Source organism: Anas platyrhynchos, chromosome 2 (assembly GCF_047663525.1).
Source record: "Anas platyrhynchos isolate ZD024472 breed Pekin duck chromosome 2, IASCAAS_PekinDuck_T2T, whole genome shotgun sequence".
Taxonomy (NCBI): domain Eukaryota; kingdom Metazoa; phylum Chordata; class Aves; order Anseriformes; family Anatidae; genus Anas; species Anas platyrhynchos.
The window spans coordinates 112,104,244-112,118,873 of NC_092588.1; the positions used below are offsets into that span (position 1 = coordinate 112,104,244).

Here is a 14,630-nt window from a genome sequence, read left to right on the forward strand (position 1 = left end):
GAATCATTATACCGAGTACAGTATTCCAGAGCATGCGTGGAAAATATCCATGTAGTGAACGTGTGAAATCTTTCCTAACCAACAGAAATATTCAGCCCCCCTTTTCCCCTTTCCGTTTTACATTCATCTTGCTTGGTATTCCTTTTACCTGTTGACAAATATAACTGCCCAAAATACCACAGCTTTGCCTCTACTACCACCGCTCCCATCTTCATTCTGTTGAATGATGTGACAGTAATGTCACTCTATATTTTAAGGGAGCCACAGATTATTCTTGCTGTGCCCAACTAAGAGTAAGTAAAATCATGCCCATTTTCCAGACATATGCAGCATGCTAAAAACTCACTCAAACTCAATGCTGTCTGTCACAGAAATTGTGCTTTGGGTGCATGATCTAAAATTAGTCATCCGCAGTATGTACCCCTTCTAATGTTAATCCATGCATCGTTTTCTTTTATTGCTTCTGTTGGCATACAAGATTATGTGACATAATATAAAAGTAAATAATATGATGCAATGGGTAAAACTTAAAGGGAGATACATATCTGAGATCAGTTGCCTCCTACTGCAGAGCATAAAACTTACAGTTAAGTGAGAGTGAGGATTTCACTTGTGTTGAGGGCAGCAAAAATCAACTGTATAGAGACTGGATTAGCAAACTGATCTTTCTGGATGTTTTTGACACTTCCCATGTCTTGAAAACTTGTGTTTGTTCAGCAAACTAAGCACTGTTTGTATTCAGGTTCAGAACTAACAGTTGGGGAAGAGCTCCTGGAGGCTGGATGAATAACAGTGTGTGATGGATCCAGCAAGAGCTCATGGCTTAGCAAAGCCCAGCAGGGCTCTAGAACAGGGCCTTAAAATAAAATAAAAATAAAAATTGGAAATCTAGTTTGAAGATCAGAGGCTTTGAAAAACAGTGCAAAACATGCATTTGAGATCTTAATAGTTACTTTCCAGTATTTGAATGCTTATTGGATGAGGACAAGTATGAAAAGCTGAGGACTTGGGTTTTAGGTTGACTTCTGGTACAAAACCTATGGGAAAAGCACAAGCCGAGACTCACAAGTAGGTTATAAGATATGGCAGCAGCCAAGTTCTGATTTGAAGATAAACCCTGAAATAGCAGAACTTAACGCAAGACTAACATTTTTTGACCCATTTGCCCTGATTCAGTAAAACATATGGGTGCCTCAGTGTGTGATTTTGCTTTTGCTGAATTGAGGTATGAGTTACTCGCTGCTCTATTTTTACTTTTTAAGCAGCCTTGTAATTCAATATGAGTTTGTTTTAATTTTACACTCTCCATAAAAAGCACCCTCCATAACACGTTAGAGAAGTCACCAGTGGTAACGCATAACTACGTAGCTTTTTCTTCCAGCAGCTTCCTGTAGAAATTTAATCGGTTTGTGTGTCACACTGCATTACATTTTTCCCCTGCGAACCTGTGTGCTGCTTGCAATCAAAAATACCCAGCAGTACCCCGTGTCTCCTCCGTCACCGCAGCCTCAACGTCGAGGCTTTGGAAATGTTGACACGGCGTGAGATCAGTCCAGGCTGAATCCAGGTCACTCTGCTACCCCTGCTTGCGCCGGTGGTGGTAGTAAACAGCTATGGCCGTGAGGCACGTGGGGACAGAGCTGTGCTGAGTAAGACAGTGGCTTCCCCATGGTCACTGGCTGTGCTGGGAACACGTTTGTGATTGCTTGCCAGCGGCTTGGGCTGCATCTCTGCACACTGGGAGTTAGAGCCTGAAAATCCTATTTTTGCAGCACAGCACAAATCTTTGTGTTGAGGGTCTTTCTGCTGCCAGTTGTAGGAGCTGGGTGTTTTGGGGGCTACCCTGTTTTTGCACTGGAAGCACATCATATTGGTTCAGGCGGTGGCTGCACAGACAACTGATGGTGGGGTCAGAGACAGGAGGGTTGGGGATTGCTGAAGTACAGTGAAGCTCAGCCTCATGGCAAGCATATTTAAAACTCCTGCTGGGAATAAAAGAAAAAAAAAAGGAAAAAAAAAAAAGGAAAAAGAAAAAACTTTTGTTAAGGTCTCCTACTGAAACCTTTGAAATGCAGCTTCCTGCAGTTACTCAAGCAGCAAATTAGAAAGCTGCCGCCACTGTTTGTTTGTGACCTGACAGAGCCTTTCCCCTGCTGCTCCTGTCTCCAAGGCTGGTAACTAAACTGAAAGACCTGGCCATGGCACCTCCTTGAAGTGAGCACTTAGGCTGAGGTCTGCTTTCCTCTCTCTGCCATTTTGACAATACTGCAGTGCTCTGTTCTGGGGAAAGGGCAGAGGTGTGGAGGAGTTAATGAAAGCAGTATAGCCTCCAGCCTCCTCTGCAATGAGCTACGTGCATTAAAGGCATGGCTACAGACCGTCTTGCTTGATCTAGGTTGATGGGAGAATCTCAGGCAGAAAACCCTCAGTGGAAAAACAAATAGAAAGCTGGGGGAAAGGAATGACAGAGAAGCAAGTTGAAAAGTCGGATTTTAAAGCTACCATTAATGTGTTTTCAATTTGACAATGCCGATATGGAAAATGGAGCACAGCCTGCCCACCCCGGCCGCGAGCTGGCTTTGCATGGTCTGAACAATGCAGATCTGATAAAGTACTGTAGAGCTGGAAGCGAGTCCCCTCCTGTCCATGCCCTCCTGGCATCCACATTTTGGATAAGAACGTAAAAACTGTTACATCAAGTTAAACAAAGCATTTCTGTTTTCCTTTTGGCTATTCTGGCCAAAGCATGGGGTGAAAAATCTGCAACACACCTGATTGGTGTTGGGAAGATGTTCATAGTCACAGTGTCCCTCCTTGCTCTCTGGCATCCGTAGCATCTGAAAAATTACCATTGTGCATTCCTGTTGCTGTCAGCATATTTGATAGCAGCATGAAGGCTTTGTGCTTGTGTTTGCACTCGCCAGAATCTTGCCATGCTCAAAGAGTATTAATGACTTGAGATCTTTGTCCCTAATAGAATTCCCATTGCCAGATATTAAAATGTGTGAAAATGTCTCCAGGCGTTAAAATACCCTGGAGAGATGGATCTTTGATGATTATGAAGATAAAAATGACCTCTTAAGATTTAAGGAGAGTGAAAGCAACCAGAATACAAACATCAACAACATTTGATACGGGTTTCACCACTGGCTTTCAGCTTTATGTGGCTTTGGACTTGTGTACAAGTGCCAGTAACACAGAGGAGGTTGAGGGCTGTGGCTCATGGGTGCTGTGAGCTCTGTGTCATGTCTGCCAGCACCATGGCTTGATGCAAAGGCTGGAGCTTCCAGGCCCAGCTGGCTGGAGCAGAGGCATGGCAGGCCTGCGTTGGGCAGCAGTAAGGGCAGGCGAAGGGAAGACGTAAAACCTCTCCGCCTGTCTGGGGCATGTTCTGTATGCAGTGGCAGGCTCCCCTGGCCCAGTGTGATGGCATGAGCCATCACCAGCTTTGGCTTGCCACATGCCTGCCAGTTTTAGCCAGGTGCTGGAGCAGGCATATGCAACTGGGAGCTTCCTCCCACTCTGTACCTCCCTCATCTGCCAGTCTGACAAGCTCCATCAGCTTTCATGTCCTGGGCTTTACTGCAGCCAGATGCTAATGATGGAGGAGCAGGATGTGCAGGGCTCACTCCCATGCCTGTCTGCTGTCCCCAGACACACACTGGGCTGTGGTCTCCTTTGCACCAGTGTAAACCTGGAGTGTATTCTTCAGGGCAGAGGCTGACAGGGGGCAGGATGAGGTCAGGCCCTGCTTCTGCTGTGGCATGTAGCAGAAATAACTCTTGTTGGCATCGGAGAGGTCACTGTAACTAACGTACATGAGGTTCAAGTTAGGCCCTGTAACTTCAATGTGATTTCTGTGCCATTATAACAAGTATTTGACACACATGGTGCAACGATTCATGTACACACAATCTATCTCCATTCTGTTCCAGGCAGTATTCACCAACATAAAAATCAGCTAATGAGCGAAGGTGTCCTGAGCAGCAGCCTGCTCTGCATGTGGGACGATCCAGGAAGCTCATAGGTGTATGAGTTTTGCTCCTTTCCACTTGCAAACTCCATTGGCTTTGCCACCCTCTCTCTGTACTGCGGGGGAACATTGACTTCATTGTTTTTTTTGCCAAACTCTGCAACAGAATTTGTGCGAAGTTTTCTGTGGACGTAGCAGGAGTGCTCAAAAGTTCACCCCATCTAAAGTGCCTCAGGTCTTCTAGGATAATGAGACATTTTCTGAGTGCACCTTTTTATTGTACCAATATTACGTTACAGGAAAAATTGAAGGGGGGAACTTAACACATAGCACCTGTCACAAGTTCTCTCCCTGAATTAGGCTCTCCTGCTTATAAAAATTTAATTGATTCCTAGCAGTTTATGTGCATGGTGCTCAGTGGGCGTTTTCTGTTCTCTTGCCAGCTACACGGTTACTTAGAAAGCGAGCCGCTCACGCTACAGCTGTTCATTGGGACTGCAGACGACCGCCTGCTGCGACCCCATGCTTTCTACCAAGTTCACCGAATCACAGGGAAGACCGTTTCCACCACCAGCCACGAAACAATACTTTCGAACACCAAAGTCTTGGAAATTCCACTGCTTCCAGAGAACAACATGAGAGCAATGTAAGACCCAGATACTGTATCTGACAACTTAGCAGTCTCCTCCTGGTCTCCCCACTTATTTTCTTCTTTATTGCTTTGTGGTTTTTTTGTTTGTTTGTTTGGGTTGGTTAGTTCTTTTTTTTTTCTTTTTTTTTTTATGTACACTATTTTCCTCTTCCAGTCTTTTTTTTCTTTTTTTAATTTCTCTCAGTAGTAGTAGGTTTTCATAGCTTTGCCAGGACAAACTGCCCCTCATCAGCTTAACAACAAAATGAACTTCGCAAATATTTATGACAACTGATTGCTTTCATTCTAGAGTTTCAGCCAATGTGCTTATTTGCCATTTAAAATAAGTATCTCAGTTACCAAGCTCTAAATATCTCCTACCTCAGCTCCTGCATTTAGTTTCTAAATATGACACCTCTTACTCCTGTACGTGCTAGCACAAGGAACAGGGCCTATTAAAATTTATCTTTGGATGTCAATGGAATCTCTTAGAGGGCATTTCCAAGTAACCTAACCTTTTTCAAGACAAATAAAACTATTCTTATTTCTTATGTAATAAAAATCAGCATTTGTCAATGGCATTTGTTTAGAAGCAAAACTTTCAATAAAGGAGTAAAGATGAATAAACTTAGAGATTACCATTACTAAACTGGTTTAGTCCTGTGCAGGAAAGCAAGCATCTCCATCTAAGAAATTCTGAATTAATAGGAGTCTGAGCGTTCATGAAGTGACCCATAGGTCCTTTCCACACAGGTAAATTTTATTATAAGATTGTGTATAAAGTGTCAAATATCCTGCTGCATATGTAACATACACGAGACCCTCCATATGATTTCATTCCCTCCCCTCTCCACCCCTCATTCAAATGATTGTAACCCTTTTCTGAGTTATGTGCCTTGGGAGGAATTTGTATGTGCTTGTGTGCATGTACATCTATTGGTGTATGTATAAACGTGTGTGTATGCAGATTTATATAGAGATGAATGCATGTTTGCGTGGATTTATAGGCAGGTAGAAAGATAGGTAGGTAAACAGACAGAAAGCAAGCCGGAAATTTGGCCTCACCACAACAAAGACCATGGGAAAATCCCAGGGAGCTTTCTAAAACCACGGTTTCACTCCTTGTTATTCATACACTGTTTTCTGCATCTTAATGTAGTGAAAAATGGTATCATACACCTGAAGCTATTCTGCACGTAGCAGTTATTAGAAGCTAGTTTGCAGTGTCGTGTAGAACATGCACTGGAGTTCATCGTGTAAATAGAAGAGCTAGAATGTGTTTAACTGCTTTGCCAGCCAGAATTAGGGCAATCACTCAAGAACTGAGGACCTCTGTGACTTCATTGTGTTTAAAGTCATGACAAACCAGCAAAATAATTGGCCTCATTTTCTGTCATTGTAAGTTGGCACAGATCCATTGAGGTTATTGAAATTTCACCAATTTGCACCCACAAAAAATTCTTTGGCCTTTTTTTTATCCAGTATGAATAATATTGTTGGCCACCTAGGAACATTATTACTGTTTCTATCATCATCTCTGTAGAATAAAGGTAGTCACACATTTCTGGAGTCACACAATTCTGGAGCCAAGCTGAATATTTTTATGACACACGTGCCAGATCATAGTAGAGTTCTCTCAAGAACCACAAACAATGCTTTGGCATTACATGTCAGTAGTCTGAAACCTCATGTAGTGCTAACAATGAATTGAAATTTAGAGCCAAGGACTTTTCTCACGGATACTTTGTGTATTTAGGCCTTGATTCAGCAAAACACTGAAGCTTATCTGCACATTTTAACTTTTGCACATTTAACTACTCCTATTGATTTCAGATTTTAATATCCATGACCTTACCAGTCTAAATTTACGTGCTTTGTCTCTTCTGAATCTTATAGAGTCTGGACTAATATGTGTAGAATTTTGACATAGGTACAAATATTTCATAATTCTTCCGGCTTCCTCTGATAATATTGAGAACCTTTAAGACATTCATTAGTTTCTTTGATCATATCAGCAAGGACCTTTTCGTTACTCTGAAATCCATACTTTAGACAAAATGCAGGTCAAAACCAGGCTACCATAGTTCTTGTTTGCAGTTTACTTTAGAACAGAGCTTCAAAGGTCTGGAGGGGGAGTTAAACTCTTTGAATGCAAAATAAAATTAAACTATGAATATTCAATGCAATGAAATGCGTGCCAGAGACCAGTACCCAGCAGAAATTGCCATGCAGGCTTTGTAGCCGTGGCCAAAGCAGAGGTATTTTTGCAGTGGGTTTTTGAGTGTGTATGTTTATATAGCTTTTGTTCTGTGAACTTCCTCTATTGGAATTTGCTTTGACAAAAATTCTGACTCATCCACAAGAAAACCAAAACTAAAAAATAGGAGCAAGAGAGGTCTTAAATAGTAAGAGTTCTCTCTGACAAAACAAACAAAAACCAACCAAACAAACAAAAAACATTTTTTCGTAATGTGGAGAGAGAACCCTGGATTTAGTTTTTTTCATTCAGAGCTTCAGCTCCATGCTCAGCCTGGGAGTCCTTCCAGTTCATTCAAATACAAACATGTTGACAGTAGGACAGACTCAGTAAGAGCTATGCTCATTAATAAGCATTTTTAGGACTTTGCCATAGAATAAAAATCGTGGGATATTTTTATCCAAATTAACTGTAACAGGTAAGTATGCCTGCATTCTAGGTTAGTAACACTTTGTGTACTACTGTTGCATCCCATAGACTTCCTTAATCTCATTATTTCTTTGGTCTTCAATTAATCTGTAAGCTCCATCTTTACAGGGTGTGTTGGGGAGGGAGGATCTTTTAGATTATTTCCTTTGGCAATTGAAGTAACGTCCTAAATTTGTGTGCTTAACTGCAGCTAGTATGCATTACTGCTGATAACCTGAACTAGGCTACTTCTGGATGTAAGTACTAGACTTCATGAAGTCTGTTCCCTTTAGCCTGGCCATGGGGCTGTTTCTGGCACATTATTTTAAGAAAGATGTACAGGAGAGAAGGAAGAAACTGCATGCTTGTGTCTTTCTGAAGTCTGCTTGAAATGAATTGAATTGCTCTGTGTTTCCTTTTGGATAGTATCGACTGTGCTGGAATATTAAAGCTCAGAAACTCTGACATTGAGCTGCGGAAGGGAGAAACAGACATTGGGCGGAAGAACACACGTGTGAGGCTGGTCTTCCGAGTTCACATCCCCCAGTCCAATGGGAGGACCCTCTCTCTGCAAGTAGCTTCCAACCCCATTGAGTGCTGTAAGTAACAACAGACATCTTTCTCCTGCCAGCTATTGTGCCACCCAACATGCAGCCTTTGTTCACCGACATGCAAAACGTTGGTTTTGCTGTACCTGTCTAATTGGACCTTGCTTTGCTTTTCAAAAACACATATTTTATATTGAAAACGAATACCTTTGTCTTAGAAAAAATGTGTCGCTTTGTGCATTTATCTTTTTATAGGAAATAATGCACTTGAAACAAAAACAGGATGCTGTTCAACTAATGGTAGACCTGGAATTGACAAGACTTGTAGCTTTTTTTGTGACTTACTATCATACAGACACCTGCTGTAGGAGTTTTGGAAAACAGCTATCATGTCGTAGTCACTCTCTCTCTCCCGAACATAAAGCAAAAAACCAGCAAACAAAAACCTATCCCTTTGATGAAGAGCTAGCAATACACTACAGCTGACACATTGGTACAAGCTGCCTGTGGCTTCAGAAAACCTCCAGAAACCAAGTTTCCGTACTGGGGTCTCTTTGATTGACCAGACTGCTTTTTATCAGATACACTGACGCACCCTCCAAAGACACCTATATCATTCTTGGTCCTCAACCTGCCACGTGTGCATACACAAGACAAAATCAATTAGCTCCATGTAGTTTTAACACTCCTGCATAAGTAGTGAAACCTGAATTTCAGTCTAACTGCCATTGCTATTTTGGTCACCTGGACAGACAGACAAAGGTTTTTAAGGTTTTTGGATTCAGATTAGGAGACAAAAGGCCAGATGCTTATTCATTGCTATAGCCCTCCCTGGCTACATTCTTTTGTCCCACTAAACCAGCATGCAATTTGCAGCAGTCCTCCCACTCCATACACATCCTGAGGGGTATTTGACCGCAGTGCATGCCAGCCCCTGGCTGCTCCTCACTTCCCCCTGAGGGAAGGCCGTCCTCCCTCAAGCTGCTATCCTTGATGCACCTCCAGTTGCTTTCTGCCCTTTGGGGAGTTGATTTTGATAAAGTGGATCTCTCTGATGCAGCCAGGGCAGGGAACAACTTCATGGCCAGGGGGTATGTGAGGGGTGAACTCTGGGGATTGGGTGTGCAGGGTATGGGGAAGAAAGCTCAACCATTTGATCTCAAAATTTGATCTCTTGGAAGCATGGTGCTTTTTCATGGATTGTTAATGGAGAAGCTACAGGAAAGAGCATCTCTGCATTCCTCTTGCAAAGGCAGTGACTTTCAGATCAGTGATCATACCCCCATCCTTTTGTGTATGGTAGCACTGCTGCCACTCCAGTAGTCCAATTCTGCAAGAGGGTCAAATGTAGGAAAGGATAGTGCTGTTATAGCAATGGTTATAGCTTCCCTCCTTCACAGTCATTCATTTAAATAAACAAATGAGTGTTGTTGATGGGAAGGGATCGTATCTTATCATACATTAAAATACGATGATGTTATTCTGAAGAATACTAAAGCCTCCATACCTGTATCAAGTAGACTGGCATAAAGCTCTGTCTTCTGACCAGGATATGTATGAGATGAATAATTTTCCCTTTGTTTCATTTTCAAGCCAAACTCGTATTCAAGAGCAAGTTCTAGGTTAACAAGCAAAGCAAAAAGAAAAAAAAAAAAAAAAAAAAAATAGAGGAGTCATGGTTTCATCCTGCTTGTGTTGAAGCTCATGAGACTTTTTCAACTGCTATGTAGTAGGATAAGGCTACAGTATGAATACACCCTGAAATGCCCATCCAAATATGCCAAGCTTGGGAGGCTAATAAATATAAAGATGATTGGATTTGTATCAGTGACCTGAAGTTTTGAGGACTGTGTAATGAGCCAAAGTATGGTGCATGCCTCCTCAAAGGAGCAGAAAAAAAAAGAAAAAAATAAAGTGCTAGTGTTATTTCCAGTGCAGAATGTGGAATAAGCTGGTGCCAAAATCTTCATGCATCTCTTAATGCATGTGACACCGGGAGGAACCATGTAAGCTGGATAAAATGTCACGTCATCCCTTGAAGTACAGCCATGTTCACTCCGTGTTACAGTTGGGGGTGAAACAGGCTTTCCAACCTGTGAACTTTTGCTGTACTGTGAGGCCCATGGTTTCTAGTGAAAGACCATTTGAAGAATTGAAAATACAGTTGTAGTGACTGAAATGCGTTTTGAACATGGATGGTCTTGTTCTCATGTGTGCCTTGTAAGCACATGGCGGATATGTGATAGACAAAGCATCCTTTTATGTCTTAGAGACAACATTTTTAAATTTAATTTATTTTAAAATTTATTTTAAATAAACAGTGTTTATTTAAAAAAATAAGTATTTTTTAAACAAATATTTTTAAATAAATTAATTAAAAATAAAATAATTTAAACAAATTTCAATAAAATATGCTTTTTGGTACAGTACAGGTCAAGGTAAGTTTTAAACAGCTTATTTTTTTTTGTTTGTTTGTTTGTTTGTTTTTGTGAGCCTTTTGAATTGTACCTCTGTGTTTGACAGCATATGACCAATGTGCTTGAAAAACAAATGTGTTTCCTGCAAACCTTCTGACCTTTTCTATATCAAACTCAGTTTATCTTACAAGGGTAGGGACTGTAAGCATTAAGTCTCTCTCTGATGCAGTATTTAATTTTTTGTGTATGTGGTTGCCTTTTTTTTTTTCTTCTAACTTACCAGCTCAGAGATCTGCCCAAGAACTGCCTCTGGTGGAGAAGCAAAGTACTGACAGCTTTCCTGTTATCGGAGGGAAAAAAATGATCCTGACCGGCCATAACTTTCTGCAAGACTCCAAAGTCATCTTTGTGGAGAAAGCACCAGGTATGCCTTTTCAAACTAGATTCCCGTCTGCCTATTCCCCCCCCCCCCCCCCCCCCCCCCCAGTTTTAAAATCTCAGCCAAATGGGGACAGCATCATCGCTGTGGTCACGTTTTCTTTTGCATGTTTCACCCACCCTGCTGCAGGTGCAGCAGCAGGCAGACGGCCGTGGGCTGTCAGGACCCCCAGCGGGACCCCTGACAGGCTGGTTGCAGCCTCGGGCAGCCAGGTCCCCCCCCGGGTCCCCCTTCGGGTCCATCACACAGGTTCGGGCTGGAGGTGTGTGTGTCACACGCCGTCACTCCCGTGCGCACCCCTGCAGCAGGGTGCAGGCTGCGAGCTCGAGTCAGGCTCTGAAATGAGATAGTTAAGAGCAGTTTTGAGTCTTGTTTTGGAAAGGGTTTCCGTGGCGCTGGCTCACGCCATGGATTCCTCAGCTGCTGGCTGAAACCCCCCCCCTGAACTTTAAAGTGTCTTGGGCGCTCCTCCAGCTGTGACAGCGCACCCAGTCAGGCCTCCCTGCGAGCAGAGACCCCATCTCAGGTGCCTGCTCAGCTCCCACAGGACGAGCCGAGTTTCCCGGCGGGGTCCTGACTTGATGTCGTTTCTCCCTCAAGAAAAAGGCAAGTGACACTGCACAAAGGCAGCATGCAGATAGAGGAAACATCTACATACATGCAACATTTTAAAGAAATTGTGAGAAATGAAGGTAAATGAAGTGTATAGTTGCATACTGGGTGTGTTAACGATGAAGGAAATGATCAAAGGCTTTGCCCATCGCTCTGAAAAACCCAGGTGGTGAACAGCTTGGGTGCACGGGTTGGTAGGATGGGTCCATGCAGGAGTGTCTCCTCTACACAAAAGCATCGTCAGAGATCTCCTTGGATGCTTCCCCCTGACTCCAGGCATGAAGTGGGTGGAAACACTGCAGGAGCCAGTCAATGAAGAACAAACACTATCATTAAGTCACTAGTACCGATCTGATCTGAAGCTGTGCCTGCCTAGTTTTAATGGTGTCACAGCAGACTTGGTGCAGTTGCAGGGTGCATGGAAGTACACCAGCAGAGGCTGAGCCTTTAAAGTTGAAAGCATCTTCAGGAACTGCCCAGCCTACATTAGTCTCCCAGCTGCCCAGCTTCTGATTCATAAGGCAATTGTGTCACGAGGAATGGCTCAGAAAGGAATTTTGCTGGTGAATCCCAACTGAGCAATTTCTAGGGCCTGTGTGATGAGTTGTCTGCTACATTGCCTAACACAGCTTGATGCATTTGAAACAAACAAGCATGGTGCATCATTGTCTTAGTGACAGACACCTCCAGCTCAATTTTGGGGCAGAGTTACCCTAATGAGAAATGAAAAAGCATTACCAGCCTTCACTTCTGAAAATGCAAGCAGTGTTTCTTTCCCTTTCAGCTATTCCATATGTATGAAAATAGGTCAGGAGAAGGAACGGCAGCATAGTTCCTCTTTCTTTTAGAAAGCTGGTTATGAACTTTTGTGATTAGCTGGAGACGTTCATTAGTTTTGCCTCTGTTGCTGCTTTTGTTTTTGAATTCGAAATGTTAATCACGTTCCTAGTGGGTAACAGCCAAATACAGCTATTACAAAGTAAAGGATCACAGGAATAATTGCACTCATAAGGAGAAAATATCCTTTATAGAAAATGTAAGCACTATACTACAGGATCTCATGTCTTCAGTCCTTATTTAGGCAGAGTCCCCAATCTAGGAGGCAAGTCTCTGTGAGCTCGTCTAATTCATGCTAGTCTGCATACTTAATTGGTTAATGCAGAGAGCTTGAGAACACTTTTTGTTTGGCTTTTGGTGTGCTTTTTTTTTTTTTTTCCTTCTGTCTGAATAATTTCTTTAAGTCTGCTGAGCACATTGTGGTATGCTGAATGTTTTTCCAAGCATGAGTCTCAAGCTCTCAGTCTTCAGGGCTAGCCCTCAGCTGTTGTAATCTCTGGAGGAATGGCATTATCCTGGCCTCCTTGCGTGGGGAGTCTGTCTTAACAGTGACTCATACAAGAGGGAATCCCTGAAGAATGATCAAATTAATCCTTGAGCTGGGGAGGCAGGACATAGTATTTTCAGCTTAACCCCTTACTGGCTTCTTCTCAGCGAAGAAGTGAAACAGTAAAATATGCTTTCAATCAGTGCAACACCATGTCACACAGAGCAAAAACTAGTCAGCTGCAAGGTGAAGGTGTTCTGAAAGGACAGTGAAAGGTGAGCTGTGAAGAACTCCTCTGAAAGGAGAACCCCTCAGTGCTGAGGCAGAGGACACACATCTGGGCAAGTAACGAGTCTTCTCAGAAGTAGACTAAAATTTGCTCAAGCTTCTTGAAGTACCATAAAGGAATTCTCATGTGTTGAAATGAGTCCTTATTTTACAGGATGATTTTGGTCAATGTTTTACTGCTTGCACATAATACTGTATTTTCCACTGATGAACAATGGTATAAAACAACCCTCCAAGAAACCTAGTGACAGTGAAGATGCAAATGCTGAATGTACTGTAAGAGATTTGCACTTTTAAATACAGAATCTCCTTAGACTGAAGAGAATCCCACAATGACTTTGTCTCTTGCAAATTACACTAATAATTGTTCTTATCTTCTTTCAGTTTCAGTCTCTCTTTGCTTTTCTCTTCCTAATTTTCAAGTGTCTTGTGAGTCTGTGTGTCACAGTTGCTGGGTGCTAGATTTAGGACATCCAATAGATATCTGTTTGTCATCAGATTAGCACATTCTGAAATAGAAAAATACACATCTGCAGCATACTAATAACAAAGACCCTTGATGTCTGTATGCTGGTATTTGCTCTGAGGAAAGGTGTGGATTTTGGTTACAAAAGTGAATGAAACGAACTTTATGTTTGTTAGCTGTGGGAGGAGGTGTTTGGGTAGGAGCAACAAAGTGTTTTCTGCTTAACACACTCACCTGAGAAAGCACAGATCATGATCTGGGATTATTATAAATGACACTGTTTTATTTACCTATCTTTTTCAAAGCTTTTAATGTAATTTCTAGGTCCTACATGTATCAGGCAACTTAAATCTTAAGGGAAGATTAAAAAAAATGTGAAGATGTTTGAAGACTATGTTTTAAGGACTATGTAACTGGCAGTTACCTTTTGTTGTTGTAACAACTTTTACATGTATTATCTATCTGTTTTCAAATGTATTTTTGAAAAGTAACTTTAGTTATTGAACATAAAGCAGAAAAAAAATACTGATAGAAATAATCATACTGCTAGCTCCTAGTGTATCAGATTATGTGATCTATAAAACTAAGTGCAGTGGAAAAATCACAGTTTATCTTTATTTCAGTTCACCAAAAAAAGTGCTTCTTGTAATTGACAAATGTAAATTGATTAATGAGACACAAAGCAAGTATCCCAAGCACCAAAGCATAGTGAAATTACAGATATATCTTCCGGGCACATACCCATGTCCTTCCTTCTAGGACATTATAGTGTTGCCCAAGGTACTTTGGGATTTAGATCTTAGTCTCATACTAAGATCTGAAGGGGTTAACTTACCCAGTTATCCCAAAAGTCGCTCTTTGTTCCTGTAGCTAGAATGATTTTAGCACTAGAGCTAGCTCAAGTATTTCTGGACTTCGTTGATTTGGCCAAGTCAAGACATACCTAAGAGATCAGGTTAAAATGACTGCAGTCTTCATTATTAGCAAATTGTGATCTATGGAAAGAAATGATTATTTGGTATCCTATTATTAGCTATCATTCAGTTGAGCTTCCACTTGTTAAGTTAGAGCACCACACCCACTTGGGTTTTGTGCTTAGTGACCAGAGCTCAGTGCAAGAGTTTTAAAGAGCAAAAAGGTAGAAATGTAACACCCAACTTCACTGCATGTTCAGTTCCTCTAATAACACTGGCTTTGAAATTCTGTTTCCGTGTTGTTAATGTTGATGGCCATTTTGTCCTGGTCAAAGTGGACGCATTTGAAAGTC

General features: G+C 41.9%; 1 protein-coding gene across 7 annotated transcripts in view; it reads left to right on the forward strand.

Moving 5' to 3' along the window:
- NFATC1 (nuclear factor of activated T cells 1) overlaps positions 1-14,630 on the forward strand; it is a 119,892-nt gene that overhangs the window by 42,804 nt on the left and 62,458 nt on the right. For all 7 annotated transcript variants that reach the window (XM_038173989.2, XM_027451199.3, XM_038173987.2 and 4 more), the window contains exons 4-6: positions 4,417-4,619; positions 7,696-7,868; positions 10,518-10,658. In XM_038173989.2, coding sequence (XP_038029917.2) covers positions 4,417-4,619; positions 7,696-7,868; positions 10,518-10,658 — 517 coding nt within the window. The remainder of the gene's footprint in view (positions 1-4,416; positions 4,620-7,695; positions 7,869-10,517; positions 10,659-14,630) is intronic.